The 14,731-nt window shown below is 47.2% G+C and overlaps 2 protein-coding genes across 4 annotated transcripts; one reads left to right on the plus strand and one right to left on the minus strand.

The window, feature by feature from the left end:
- Window positions 1-33: 33 nt before the first annotated feature.
- On the plus strand, window positions 34-6,548 carry IFT20 (intraflagellar transport 20). Of its 3 annotated transcripts, XM_012648291.1 has the most exons (6): window positions 34-256; window positions 3,059-3,294; window positions 3,453-3,581; window positions 4,944-5,029; window positions 5,558-5,661; window positions 6,110-6,547. In XM_012648291.1, exons 3-6 carry the CDS (start codon window positions 3,455-3,457, stop codon window positions 6,189-6,191), a joined length of 399 nt encoding a protein of 132 aa, XP_012503745.1. In that variant the 5' UTR covers window positions 34-256; window positions 3,059-3,294; window positions 3,453-3,454; the 3' UTR covers window positions 6,192-6,547. The 3 variants fall into 3 exon arrangements, with proteins under 3 accessions (XP_012503745.1, XP_012503744.1, XP_012503746.1); XM_012648290.1 differs by lacking the exon at window positions 3,059-3,294 and having other exon boundaries at window positions 34-111; window positions 6,110-6,548; XM_012648292.1 differs by lacking the exon at window positions 3,059-3,294.
- On the minus strand, window positions 6,548-13,997 carry TMEM97 (transmembrane protein 97). Its single transcript, XM_012648289.1, has 3 exons — window positions 13,736-13,997; window positions 8,788-8,932; window positions 6,548-7,924 (listed from the first exon to the last, which is right to left on the minus strand). Exons 1-3 carry the CDS (start codon window positions 13,859-13,861, stop codon window positions 7,674-7,676), a joined length of 522 nt encoding a protein of 173 aa, XP_012503743.1. The 5' UTR covers window positions 13,862-13,997; the 3' UTR covers window positions 6,548-7,673.
- Window positions 13,998-14,731: the final 734 nt, after the last annotated feature.

Here is a 14,731-nt window from a genome sequence, read left to right on the forward strand (position 1 = left end):
TCCGGCAGTCTTGCTGGCGCAAAGGCCTCTGGGTCTTGTGGACAGCCATCCCTCCTTCCCGGGCCTCTGTTTCCCAGCAGCTCTGTGGAATGTTAGTCCTTCCGATGTCAGGTAGTGACGTTGTGGGTGAACTGGCTCTGTAGCCGTGGCAGCGGCCGAGGCGGGCTGGCCGGGGACCGGCTGCCGCTGACCGGAGTGAAGCTACCTGCTGACATCAGCCGGGGCCTCAGTGTGCCACCGCTACCAGGCCGGGCAGGTAGGCTGTGACTTCGGGTCGGGAGTCGCAGGCGGACCCGGGGCGGCACCTGACAGGCCCGCGCCCTGAGGAAAGGCAGTCCCAGGCCGAAAAGAGACGTGGGAATTCCGCCCGACCCTTAGGGGAGCGCTTTTGCACCCAGCTTAGGCCTGGAGTTTGGCGCGTGGATATTTGCAACGATCTTATGAGGAAACTGCGGCTCGGATAAGTTCCAGGAATTTACATAGTAAAGGCAGAGGCAGCTCCATCGCCCAGGCCTTCCTGACTTTCTGCCCAGTGCCCCTTCTACACCCTATGGATGGAGCCCCCTCGTAGCAGTGCCTAGCAGGGGTCGGAGAATGCCGGGGCGCAGAGACCACCCTCATCCTCAGGGAGCTCAGTCCCAGCTCTTGAGCTGGGTGTTGCTCAGATGCTCAGACGCGCGTGTGGTGGGAGTTGGTAGAGAATGTAATAGTCTGATGTGCACCCTCTCCGTACACCCCTTCTTCCGTCTTATCTCATTAAACTGTCTCCTCCAATCAGTCTGCCCAAGCCAGGTTCATGGGAATCATGCCTCTCTCTTTCATTCATCCCCAACCCCCCTCATTCAATCAATCCATTACTAAATGCTATCCAGTCAACCTACAAAACGTCTCAACTCGGAACACTTGTCTTGAGCTGCAAGCCTTGATTGCTGTGATAGCCTTTTGTTTCCACGGTCATTCATTCCACAAACATTTACTGAGTTCCCCATGTGTGCGGGTACTGCGCTAGGTGCTAGGGTTACAGTGATGAACAAGGTAGGTGTTGCCCTGCCCTTTTGTTCTGTCCAGTCTGTTGTCCAGGCTAAGCCAGATGGAACTTTCTAAATCTGATTATGTCACTGCTGAGAACCCACTGGCTGCCCATTACCCTTATGATAAAATTCAAGCTCATTACTGCAGCTTTCAGAGCCCTCCACAATCCAGCTCTAGCCTCCCTATCTAGCCTCATCCTGTTCCATTCTCCCTCTGTCACTGTATCACACTAGCCTTTCTGTTCTTGGAACATATCATATTTCTTAATTGCCTCAGGATCTTCACATATGCTTTTCCGTCTGCCTGGAGTGCCTTGCTTCCTCCTTCACTTGAAAAACTTTTGGACGTCCTTTAGGTCTCTTTTTCAGAAAGACGTTGTTGATATTCCATGCCCCCTCTCATCAATTATGTTCTCTTGCTGCACTTCACATGGCACCATGTGCTTTTCTTTATACTGTTATCACAATTTGTGATCATTTGTTTACTGTTCAGAGACATTTTCTTCACTACTCTATCCCCAGAGCAGGGACTCAGTAGACCTTTCTGAATAAATGCATGCTCTCAGGGAAGGGAGTGGAAGTTGAAGCAGGTGTTTGCTTCCTCATGTTATTTGAATCTTTCTGGAGCAGCTGATCTGATTAATCACTTGATAGCTGTTAAATACACTATGTGTGTAACTCACCTGGTAGCTGTTAAATACACTTATGTGTAACTAGAACCAGCAGGAAGACAGATATTTTTTTTTTTTGGTCTCACTCTGGCACCCTGGCTAGAGTGCAGTGGCATCATCAAAGCTCACTGCAGCCTCAAACTCCTGGGCTCAAGTGATCCTCCTGCCTCAGCCTCCCGAGTAGCTGGGACTATAGGCACTCACCACCATGCCTGGCTAATTGTTCTATTTTGTGTAGAGATGGGGGTCTCGCTCTTGCTCAGGCTGGTTTCGAACTCCTGAGCTCAAGCGATCCTCCTGCCTCGGCCTCCCAGAGTGCTAGGATTTCAGGCATGAGCCACTGTGCCTGGCCACGATCTCTGTTTTTAATTTTTTGTGTTATGTTCTTTTTGCAGAATGAGAGTATTTTCAGTATTTCCATCTGAGAATTGAGGCATCCTTTGGAGTAGGAGTGCAGGGTGGCCTGGAAAGGGAGAAGATATCTTTGTTGGTTCTCTGTTCCCTACAGAAAAATAGAATCCACCCTCCTTAGCTTGGCACACAGGGTCTTCCTGATCTGGCTCCAGCCCCATCTTTCTCTTCGTCCCTTAGGCAGGATAGGCCCTTTCCATGACTCCAGGCCTTTGTCTATGCTGTTTTCTCTGCTTGGAATGACTTCCGTGGCCTCCTTACTTTGTACATTCTGGCTGAGGCTTCATTCCTTTCTGTGTTTTCTGCTAGAAAGGGAATGACCCAACTTTGATTCCCAATTCAGGCAAGTGTACAATATCTTGTACATTGTGGGTAATATTTTTACTCCTGGCTTCCTATTTTAACCCTAATTTTTAATTCAGTCAGGTTTCTCATTTGCTTTCTGTGTCATTCTAGTATGTGAATTTGAAAAGTCTTTTCGGCCAGGCATGGTGGCTCATACCTGTAATCCTAGCACTCTGGGAGGCCGAGGCAGGAGCATCACTTGAGGTCAGGAGTTCGAGACCAGCCTGAGCAAGAGCGAGACCCCGTCTCTACTAAAAATAGAAAAAAATTAGCTGGGCGTACTGGCATGCACCTATAGTCCCAGCTACTTGGGAGGCTGAGGCTGGAGGATCCCTGGAGCCCAGGAGTTTGAGGTTGCTGTGAGTAAGGCTGACGCCACTGCACTCTACCCAAGGCAACTGTCTAAAAAAACAAACCTTTTCATGTCTTTTCGGGTACATCATAGTATATATAAACAAGCTTATGGCTCACAACTTAGTTCAGATGTCACTCCCTCACCCCAAGGTAACTGCTCTATCCTCCTCCAGCTATTTAGTGATATTTCTGAACAAGCACTTAACACGGCATAATTTTTCAGTTTATGTGTCTGTCTTCCTCCAGCTAAACTATGTGCTTCTCCAGGGCGGGCACCATGTTGCATTCATCTTTGTACCCCCGGCATCTAGCAGTGTTGGCATATAGTAGGCACTCAAGAAATGTGTGTTGAATGAATGCTGCCTGTGACAAGCAACTGGACTTTATTCTTTCCTGACCCTTGCTCCTATGACACACCTCCTCCCGACTGCCACTGTCACCCCTTCTGAGCAGAACTTCTCTAGGGAACTCAAGGGAAACAGGTGAGGCTCTGAAGGTGGAGGCAGAGGGAAGGGGGAGCCTTTGGAACATCTGGGTTTTTGGTACTGGTGTCTGTGGGCAGGAGTGGGGCTGGGCCGGATGCAGGTGTTTCCTTGGGTGGCCAGGAAGTGATTAGGGATCAAGGCTGGTTTCTTTGCAGCTATGGCCAAGGACATCCTGGGTGAAGCAGGGCTGCACTTTGATGAGCTGAACAAGCTGCGGGTGCTGGACCCAGAGGTGACCCAGCAGACCATAGAGCTCAAGGAAGAGTGCAAGGACTTTGTGGACAGTGAGTATCATTTGGGGAGCCACCGTTCCAACTGTGCCCTGTACTCACCCCTGACTGCAGCCCTTGACCCTGCCGGGATGGTGGTGCTGGCTCCCTGCAGGTTGAGCCTGGCCTCCCTGAATCCCTTCCTGTGTGCCACCCACCTTGTCTGCCTGCCCCCTTCTTATGCTGTCACGTAGTCTCAGAGCACCAGTCAAACCAAACACTGGGATGGGGCGGGGATGGTTTTTACATATGCCATCTTTGATTTTGTGCCCTCAGAAACCTTAAACTTCACAGGGGCAGGACCATGGCATAGGGGTAGGAAATAGAATTATGTACTTATGATTTATTTCTTGGGAGAAACAGTCTCATCAGTGACAGGTTCTCCATTATTTGGAGTTAGAGATGATAACTGAAGTTTCTAGAGGCTGCTCAAAAGACTTAACGAAGTCATCTTTTGGCTAGAGATCTCCAGGAAGCCTCCTGTCCCAGCATCCAAGCAAGGCCAGTGCCAGTGGGTACAGAGCCGGATCTAGCTAGAGCAAGGAATTTCTGAGCCTTCTGGGGGCTCTGTAGAGAGAGCTGTTCTCTATGTAGAGAGCTTGACTGATGAAAAGTAGCTTGGGTTCTGTCACCAGTCTTCTGTGGTTGCTGTGTGCATGCCGTCCCACCTCTCTGGGCCCTAGTTTCCCCTCAGCAAAATGGGGTTCTGTCACATTGAGGACACTGAAAAAAGTGAATGGGAGATTAAGCACTTAAATGGTGTGAGCTCTTCATTCACTGTCATTACAGATGGGGAGTCCCCACCCTCACCATTCGGTGAAATCTAGTGTTATATCTGTGGCTAGTTTAGCAGCAGCACTCTTGCCCTGAGCAGTCCTTTCGTGAACAGCAGCTCTTCCTGTCACTCCTGGGGGAAGCAGGATTGGGGTCCATCTGGAGGATGGGCCCACCAAGGGCCTGGTGCCTTCATAGCCTGAGGTGACAGCAGCTGGCTGGGTCAGTGGGGATGCAAGGCCCAGGTATGCCCCAGTCCAGCTGGACACTCTAGGTTCAGACCGAGGGTGGGAGACTTAGGCCAGCAGACACCAAACTGTTTTGTTGTTTTGTTTTGTGATGAGGTCTCACTTCATCGCCCAGGCTGGAGTGCAGTGGCGTCACCATAGCCCAATGTGGCCTTGAACTCTTGGGCTCAAGCGATCCTCTCGCCTCAGCCCCCTGAGTACCTGGGACCACAGACGTCATGGTGCCATGGAGCCCTAGCTGGGCACCAAACTATTTTGACCCAAATTAGAAGGGGCAGTTAGCCCTGCCTTCTCATTGCTCAGGGAGTACCGATGCTGAGTAAATAAAACATTTTATTTTTTCTTTCCCTAAAAGAAATTGGCCAGTTTCAGAAAATAGTTGGTGGTTTAATTGAGCTTGTTGACCAACTTGCAAAAGCAGCAGAAAATGAGAAGATGAAGGTAAGATCAGTATGTCCTCTGTCAGCATCTCAGCCTGAGACCTTGGTTCACTAGCCTCCCATCTTTCCGCCCTCTTGATTTGTTTTGAGGGGTGGGTGGGTACCTGGGTTCTTTTATTTAATTAAAACAAGATTTTAATAACAACTTCTGGTGCAGTTTCACCTATTTAACTTACATGCCAGTATACTTTGTCATTATTTCATCTTCACTGAGATAGATGGTTTTATCTTATAAATGAAGGCTTGCATGGTATAGATGACTTGGTGAAGGGCACAAGGCAAATGGCACCACCAGAAGAGCCACCGAGTACCTGCGTGCCCAGCTCTGGCCCGCCTCCGAGCGTCTGTCGTATTCTCATCAGGCACTTGCGATCAGTAGATTAATCCTTCTGACTTACTCCAAAAGCTCTGGGGCTCCACATTCTCCCCCTCACCCCCACACCGACTTAGCTCCCAGACAGCCCCTCCCCATTTTGAAGACTTAATGCTGTAGCCGGTTTTAATGAAGCCATGACCTCCTGTTTCCTAGGCCATCGGTGCTCGGAACTTGCTCAAATCTATAGCAAAGCAGAGAGAAGCCCAACAGCAGCAACTTCAAGCACTAATAGCAGAAAAGAAAATGCAGCTAGAAAGGTAAGACGTCTAGATGCAAAGCAAGTTCTTTACTCAACTGAGATTCTACTTTTCCTTCTGGAATGATCACTTCTCATTCTTCATCGTTTTCCCAGGAATAGCATCTCACTTGTCATCCTGATTTGAAGATTTTTAAAATAAAATTACATTTGAAAGGAAGGAAATAGAAAATTTGTTAATATCAACCAACCTCTAGTAGCTTGAGCATGAAAGTTGAGGTAGCAAGGGTCCCCAGGGTTGGCCGGCTCTCGGAAAGACGACTTCCCCAGGGCTGGAGATTTCTAATGGGTAGCCCTGGGAAGGGCTTTCCCTCTTACTATCTTCTTTCTTCATTCTGAACCCACACCATTTCTTGAAATCATTTAAACCTCTATTTTCTTCTCTAGAAGAATTAAGACTGTGGTTTACTTCATCCTTTTTCAGGGCTTTTAACAATTTTGTTTTTCAGGTATCGGGTTGAATATGAAGCTTTGTGTAAAGTAGAAGCAGAACAAAATGAATTTATTGACCAATTTATTTTTCAGAAATGAACTGAAAATTTCACTTTTATAGCAGGAAGGCAAAGCCCGCTCCCTAAACCAAAACCCCCGTGTGCCACTCCAGCAACTTGACTAATGATCTAAAAGCGTGTCACCGTGCGTGAGGAGCGCAGCCCTCTGAAGGCAGCACTGCGAGGCTGAGGGGCTCATTTTGAGCATCAGTGCACAGCTGCCACCGGTGGCCACGTGGGGGGGGGGGTCTCACCTCTTGCATTCTTAGTTTGAACTAAGCAGACTGTAAGCTTTCATCCTTTTTTTGTAAACTTACAAAGCTTTGGAAAGAAAAGCAATAAATTGTTTTCAAATGGCTCAATTTACCTTTTTTCCTTGAAGTATGTTTAACCCTTGTGGGAAAACCCTGGATTCTTTAGCCCCCTCCGTTCACAAAGCAAGCCAGGCAGTGGTCAGCAGCTTTTATTTAGACCAGACACATGTCAGACACCACCACCAACAATCAGACCAGTACAACCTGTGAGCAAAACAGGCAAACGCAGGGAAGTGACTGGGACCTGTTGTCTACCATCTTTTAGTGTTGGCCTTCAGTACAGATTTAAAGGAAGCTAATGTACAAAGCACTAATGTGAAGAGACCCTATATACACACAGTGGGTACGTCATACCCAGCTGTCACCCCCTCCTTTCTCCTGAGAACAAGATGATTAAACTGTTACCAGGAAGGATGCAGTTATCCACGAGGGATCAGGCCGGAGACATCAGACTTCAGAGGAAAGGACTTATGTCAGGTGGTCTCTAAAAATAAGGAAGACTAAGATTTGGATACAGGATGACTTTTTTAAAAAAAATCTCTTCTGGGATGAGCTATTTAAAACAGAAATAAAAACACTTTCAGGTTTGACCCATTTCTGACTGAAAGTCATGCTAAGGCTTGAACTGTAAGGAAAACAGTTCAAACCTCTTTTGCATAGTTTCCCCCCAACCCACCCCGCCGCCAGGGATAGAGGTGGGGCTGAGAAAAAAGGATAGAATTTTTAATGAATATTAAAGAGGCATGACTTCAAATTTTAAAATGGCCTCAAACATCCCATTATTCATTTTGCTGATTGGTGATATGCTGCAGAGAATCATGAGTCAAGGGTTTAGCCAGATGTGTGCTGTGGGTCAAATGACTCACGAACTTATCAAGCAGGCCGTGTTCTTGGAAGTTTATCCAGTTTCTGTTCTGGTGCTGCTGTCAGCAGTCCTGCAGCAGAGCTTAGGCACGTAGTGAGGTATTTGGCACCACTTCCCTAAACCCTAGCCCACACCCTCCGCCCACCCTGAGAGCTGATCAGCCTCTTCAGCTCAGTGCCTTTGGAGGGGGAGGGTTTGACGGGCTCCCGCCACTGTCTTGCTCTTGTGTGTTGCTGCTGGTATGATTCGAATGCTGCTGAAGACACGGGTTCGGAGCTGTTTTCCTTGTAGTGGGTCCAATAGGCAACTGCCCCATGGGCTTCTCCCTGGGCCAGTGGTGGTTTCATTTTTTTTTTCTTTTCTCACACTTGTAGTAGGGGCTCCGCAACATGAAAAGTAGAAGTATGAAGGGGATGAGTAAGTAGGGGGCATAGACAGTTACGAGGGTTAATCGTTCATGCAAAGTCTCAGGTCCTTTGAAACCACTGGCTTTGGAGAAATCCTCAAATAAAAATGTGAAGAGAATTGGAACCAAAGTTGTCATGGTGTGAACTGAGTAGATGATTGCAGGGGTTCGGATCCACTTGCAGCTCCCTGAAGTAGTTAGAGGAAAAGAAAAAAGCAAGGGTCAGAGGTCTGCTTGGGACTCCAAGGATGTCCATGACCTTCTCTACCCTGTCTCTGCTTGTCTGCTCCCCTCGGTCACATCTTTCTGTCCGCTTCTCCAAGTGGAAAGTCAGAACCAATGGGAAACTGGATGTTACGCTGCTCAACGTGCAAACTTACATGACAGCTGGGATCCCAGCTCACTGCAAAGAACCAAGGGTGGGGGCTGGAATATAATCAGAAAAACTCTGGGGCAGTAAAACTGCCAGTACCAGTTAGACCTAAACCCCTGTCCTGCAGCATCTGAGCGTGAAATGATTACATACAGGTGAGAAGACCAAGAGGCGGACTCAGTGACACTGGGGGACTCCAGGGGGAAATAAGCATTTTCAGCTGCACTAGGTTAGGTACCAAGCACACAGGCATGGCCGCCTTCTTTATAAAAGCATTACTGATACGAGAACGTTGTAGAATAAATTTTAAATGTGAAGTTAAGCCCTTTAGGGATTAGCTGGATGCTACTGCTTATAAGTCAGTATGATACTATCCAAAGCAGAAAAATAAAAGAAATTAATTCTGTGGGGGAAAAAACAAAAGGGAACAAGCTCATCTTTACAGTGGCCTCAGGTGTGAGAGAGGTTTCCAGATAACTGAAGCAGCCATGCAGCCACAGTCAGTCTAGGCCACATTAACGTCCCCTTTACAAGATCTATCCTGGCTATTTCCCCAGATCTGATGGCACCCTCATACAAACTACGGGACCGCGCCCCTCTCCCTTGGAGATATTTTTCCAAAAGATTTCTGGGACCTGATTTCTGAGCAAAAACGGGACCTTCCTACCATTTACCAACCTTTGAAGAAGGCGTATGTCGCAAAGGGAAAGAAAGGCAGCTGAAACAGAAGCTCGCAGAACAAGAAGGACTTAAACCACACCGGGGGGTCCTGTAGCAGAGGGTCTTTGAACTCCTTGGCGTACCACGTCAGCAGGTTTCTAAACTGGAAAAAGACAACGATCATGATGAATGACAGCCACCTGCCTGGAGAGGCTCAGCTCCGACTCATTTGAAGACACACTGGATGAGTCCGTCGTTACTTAACCCCCTTGGCAGACGGCACACCCAGCTTGCTTTTGTGACATGGCCTAGACATAGTCATTTAGTAAAACCTTACTAGCCCTAACGCAAATGCTGCCTTTTCTGAAGTTTTCCTCAACTCTTCTAGCTACACATGTCCAGGTGTTAAGACACATATCCACTTTCAAGAACGAAAAATAAATACCTGGCACTTGGTAGGCTCTCAGGATGTTCACTGAATGAACAAAAGTGACATTTCTGCCGACAATATCATTGTTTGTTTTTAAAAAAGGGAAAACCATCCTGACATTTTTCCTTTCACAACAGACACCAAAGGCCAGATTCCCTCGAATACGGAAATGAATTTCCCATGCCTTTTTTGGGGAGGAGGTGGTGATGGAAAGGGAGGTAAATCTAACCTCTGTGGAGATATAATTTTGGATGCTTAGCCAGTATTGCAAATAAGTTCCTTTTCATTCTTACTTCCCCTAATTCTAAATTTTTTTCTTTGAGGAGACCAGTAGGGTACTAGTGGAAGAACAAAGTCGACCCCAACCCACAAACTACACATCTTCTAGGCTGCACAAGTCTCAAGAGTTAGTGGTCTCTGTTTTAGCTTGGGCCCCACCCTTATAATCACCCTGTCAAATAAAAAGGTGCAGATCCACGTTGACGTGGCCACAGGCAGAGGAAGGAGGCAGAGATTGAGGCTGCCCATTTTCTGCTTTTATAGGCGCCCAGCAGCTGGGGCTCTCAGCTTTACGAGGGCTACTGAAAGTCTGTTGCGTTAATCCTTCTGGAGGTGGCCTTGTCCTGACACACATGCCTTCAAAGCCACGTAGGTCTTGATACTAAGATGAATAAAGGCAACTCCAGGGTAAGAATTTATCTTATGATGGAAAATCCAAGGACATTTTTCCTGTTAATTTTTAATCAAAAGATAAAAGCTCACTGTTGTGAAACAGAGGCCTCACCACTGCAAGTGAGCTTTAAGCAAATATCCAGAAACAAACATTCTGTTGGCATAATACTAATTTCAGAAAGGCTCTGGCTAGATAACCAATTTATTGGCCAATCTCTAATTTATACTTGATTTGAAATGAAAATTCATGGCAATACCTTTGTTTACTCCTAAGCACTTCTGAGGACAGTAATGTGGTGGGAAATACTAGTAAAGGTTAAGTACTGTCCCTCTCCAGGACTCTATTTCCTCATCTGGAAAATGAGCAACTTGGACTAAACATTTTTTTTTTTTTTAAGATCCTTTTTTGCTTTTTAGATTACTTTTGAAAACACTGGAGGAAACTACCTGTTTTAAAATATTTACTGTAGAATTTAAAAGGCATTCTGGTCCATTTGAACTTCATTTTCTATTTAATTTGTACAGAATTGGATCCACCTACTTCATATACTGAGGCAGACTTACACAGTGCTATAATTTCTAAGGGCTGCAGAATGAGATTAGCAAAAAAAGAAAAAAAAAAAAATTCAGAAATAATCTAATCAGCCAGCTCTCATAATCAGTTAGGACCCAGTCACTTGCCCACAATTATATACCAGCTACCTAATGCCAGGAGGCGGCCCAGGCCCCTAGGAGAGTGGTGGGGAGTGTGGGACCTGGGGCAGAGTGCCTGTCTCTGGGCAAGGCCTTTAATCTTTCTACACTTGCTTCCCCATCTATGAAGCAGGGCCAGTAATAGTGCTCACCTCACTGTTGTAAGATACAGTGAGCTAACACAGATGTCTTTAGAACCATGGCTAGCACATAAGATTACTCAATTGAACATAATACTGGAAGATGTACAAGTTTAATCCTATTAAAATCACAGCACGTAACTGGCCATTAATAATTACTTAAGATTCTCCAAAAAGGTATTATTAATAAAACTATTTTTGTTTATACTCGACTCATATTTGACTCAACTCACCATTGTTATCCATGAAAAGATTCACCTGGCCTGCACATCGGCTTTCTAAACCAGAGGTTGCTACTGAACAATCTTGCACTTTTCTAATTTAGAATGAGAACACAGACTGATTTCAGATCCAGATAGATGCTCACCTGCTTTTCCTTAGATTAACAGAAGCAATGTTACCCAGCTGCAAATGATAACACAAAATGCCTCCCATCCTCTCCCTCCTATGTTCCAACCCAAACTAAATTATTTTACTCTTTCATAATAGTTTTCCAAGTGTTGATTTGGTTCAAACCACAAAAAAATTTTAATTTGCAAAATTTCAGCCCAACCATTATGTGATCTCACACAGGCTTTTTTAGTTCTAGGGAAAAATTCCTTCTATTTAGGGAGGAAAAACAACAGATGTTAAATTTTGGTATTTTTCAAAGAGAATCTGAGAATAACTCAAGGCTTTTATTGTTATTTTCCCCATAGAGAGGTAACAAAATCACCATTCCTTACATCAAAGCAGCAAGTGAACAGAGGCACAGGCCTTCCAAAAATTTTACCAAATCAAATTTATACATTTAAATGGGGTCTTTATGATGTTGGGCACAACATCATATGATGATGAACATCTTGTTCATCATCTTGTTGGTGAACAAGATTTGTGGGAGAATGGAACATTCAGAAAGGATAGAGGAACCAGAGACTGTTAAGTCTGGAAGGTCTGTATGGACTAACATGCTAATTACCAAGTATTAAAGGGACCCATAACATCAGAGATTGTAAACTGAGTTTTTTTGGCCACACAGGTTTCAAAACCACAGATATGGCAATACTACAGTAGGTTCTCCTTTTTTCAGGGAACCAATGGCCAGCACTGAGCTGCAATGGCCTCTTTAGAGAGAATATGCACTATCTGGCCTTGTGGTAGGCTGAATAATGGCCTCCAAAGATATCTATGTCCTAATCCCTGGAACCTGTGACTCTTTATTTGGCAAAAGGGACTTTACAGATATGATTAAGTTAAGGATGTTAAGACGGGGAGGTTTTCCTGGGTTATCTGGTGGGCCCTGAATGTATGACAAGTGTCCTTATAAAAGTGAGGCATAAGGAGATTTGACCACAGAAGAGAAGGGGGTACTGTGACAACCTGAAGCAGAGACTGAAGTGATGCAGCCACAAGCCAAGGAACATTGACAGCCACCAGAAACTTGAAGATGCAAGGAACAGATTCCCCCCTAGAAACCTGAAAAGGGCCAGGCGTGGTGGCTTATGCCTGTAATCCTAGCCCTCTGGGAGGCCAAGGTGGGAGGATTGTTTGAGCTCAGGAGTTCGAGACCAGCCTGAGCAAGAGTGACACCCCCGTCTCTATAAAAAAAAAACAAACAGAAATTAGCTGGACAAAAAAAAAAGAAACCCAAAAAAGAACCAGCCCTGCCAACACCCTGATTCTAGCCCTATAAGGTTCATTTCAAACTTCTGACATCCAGAACTGTAAAAGAATGTGTTAAGTCACCACATTTGTGGTAACTTATTACAGCAGCAATAGCAAACTAAAATACTCTGTATATATTTGAATTTATAATTTAACCCAAATCTCTTATATAAGTCATACAAGACTTTTAAGTTGAGGCTATAGATCCCTGACCTGCCCAAGACAACCAACCAGTTCTTGGAAGAACCAAGTCCCCAGACTTCTATCCAATGCTCTTGCCACACATTATCTACGCTTTTCTCAAAGAAAAGGTCAGAGGTCTTCCCATTTATTCCTGGTTCTAGAAACAAACAAAAAGGAGACTTATGGGAGTAGGGGGAACATTCTTGAGCAGTGGTTCTTAACCTTTTTGGGAGGATTAGACCCCTGGAAAAGTTGATGGGAGCTACAGACTCTCCTTCCAGGAAACACAAGGCATGAGCAACTATTGCACACACTCTTGAGAGTTCATGATCCTCAGATTAAGAACCCCTGTCCTGCAGAGAGAAAGCATTTAAGGAGAAACAGAGGCAAAATCAGATCTTTAGGTAAACAAGTCAGTCCTGCCCACAGTTCTGCAGACAGGTTGGACAAACAGAACTGAAGACAGGAATTCCATGGAAGAAGGTTACAGTGTCTAGAAAAGAAAAAAAACAGGAGCTCTGAAGGGGAAAAAAAGCCATTAAAGCAAAGTTTAGGGTCAAGAATGCTCTCCAGCAACCAGGAAATGGCGCTTTTCACCTTTATTTCGCCTCAGGGGATCCTTCTTACTCGAACCAAATATTAGAAGTGATTTGAAAAGGTGTCATTAATTTACTCCTGAGCTTTTGAAGTTGCTGAACCCCGATCTTAAGGCAGTGACGATTTGTGAAGGCCCAAACTGCACCAATCAAGGTGCTAAACTTTTAGACGGGCCTAATTCTACCAGGATTTTTTCTTTGGGATTAGAGTGGTATTTATAGCCCTTCCGAAAAACACAACTTTAAAACAAATCCAAAACGTGATTTTAGACACTGGCTACTTCCCTCCAACACCGACAACTGACCAGAGGTGGAATCGCGGGAGTCTTAAACATACCCAGGGAAGAAATAAAGAGAACAAAGCATTTGCCTTTGCAGCCTGGGAGAAGGGTGTGGGATAAAGAAAAAGCCCGAGGAAGACGTCCAGGTGAAGTCAGGGAGCGGGTCGGAGAATGGGAAGGGCCCAAGGAAGGCGGGACGGGAAAGGGGGCAGAACTGGACCCCTGGACGGGCGAGGTGGGGGAGGGGGAGGGCCTGCAAGACGCCGGGGCGCGACCGCACGTGCGGACGGGCCTCAGACTGGCCGGGACAGACCGGGCGTCCCTCACCTCGTCCGGGTAGAGTTCGCGCGGCAGCACCGCCTGCAGGTCCATGAACAGGGTGATGGGGATGTGGCTGAGGAAGTAGACGCCCAGCAGCAACTCCACGCAGCGCCTGGCGCCCGGAGCCCCCATCGTCTGTCGGCTGGGCCTGGACTCACTGGTGTGGGAAAAAGCCCAGGTCCGCGCTCAGTCCCGGGCCCGGCCCCTCGGTCGCCGCCCCGCCCCCGTGAGGCTATGCAGGCTTCTCCCATTGGCTGGCGAGGAGGCTGAGGCCCGTGGGTAGGGGGCGGGGCTCCCCGCAGAGCGCGCCCATTGGCTCATCTGAGTGTAGCGCATAGAGAAGGCGCCCTACAAACTGTTTCCATTGGCCGCCGGGCGTGCCGCGTGGCTGGGGCTCAGCCACGTCGGACGGTGAGCGGGCACGGCGTGCGGATCCCGGGTGCGGGAAGACACGCGACGGCCGAGCGTGTACGCGGGGCGCTTGGTGCCCTGGGCTCGGGGCGGCCGTGACTCCATTCACTCACTCCGTTCGCGTTGTATGGACCGGCGCCCGCTAGTGCTGGGCCGTGGCGCTCCCAGCTCAGGGCGTGGGGCCACAGAGCTGGCTGGCAGACAAGGCTTTGTGGTGCGCGGGATCGCTGTGTGGCAGGGGTGGGGGCCTCATTTAAAGCAGCAGAGGAGACGGACTCGAGCGATGTAGTATGAGGTGAAATGACAGGACTTAGTGATTGGCGTGGAGAATGGGGGGATCAAGATTCGTTTACGCATTCAGCAGATACTGATCTTCCACTCTCCACTGGGCCCGGGTCTGGCCTGGAGCAGGATAGATGGGGCTGTCGTTCGCTGCGAAGAGGAAGTGAGTACAGGGGAAGGTAATTCGGTTTTTGCCATGCTGACACTGAGCAGTCTGTAGCGTATGAGTGGAGGTGGCTAGTAGGTCTTGGGTGAACCTGTCTGGAACATGTAGATTTGTGAGGCATCAGCGTTTGATGGAGAGCAGAA

The sequence above is a fragment of the Propithecus coquereli genome, unplaced genomic scaffold (genome assembly GCF_000956105.1).
Source record: "Propithecus coquereli isolate 6110/MARCELLA unplaced genomic scaffold, Pcoq_1.0 Scaffold281, whole genome shotgun sequence".
Taxonomy (NCBI): Eukaryota; Metazoa; Chordata; class Mammalia; order Primates; family Indriidae; genus Propithecus; species Propithecus coquereli.

Coding starts and splice junctions, on each gene's coding strand:
- TMEM97 (XM_012648289.1), bottom strand. CDS start 13,861: ATGGGGGCTCCGGGCGCCAGGCGCTGCGTGGAGTTGCTGCTGGGCGTC. Junction 8,933..13,735: donor GCGAACTCTACCCGGACGAG/GTGAGGGACGCC, acceptor GTCTTTTTCCAG/TTTAGAAACCTGCTGACGTG. Junction 7,925..8,787: donor GACATACGCCTTCTTCAAAG/GTTGGTAAATGG, acceptor TAACTACTTCAG/GGAGCTGCAAGTGGATCCGA.
- IFT20 (XM_012648290.1), top strand. CDS start 90: ATGTTAGTCCTTCCGATGTCAG. Junction 112..3,452: donor GTTAGTCCTTCCGATGTCAG/GTAGTGACGTTG, acceptor GTTTCTTTGCAG/CTATGGCCAAGGACATCCTG. Junction 5,030..5,557: donor CAGAAAATGAGAAGATGAAG/GTAAGATCAGTA, acceptor CCTGTTTCCTAG/GCCATCGGTGCTCGGAACTT.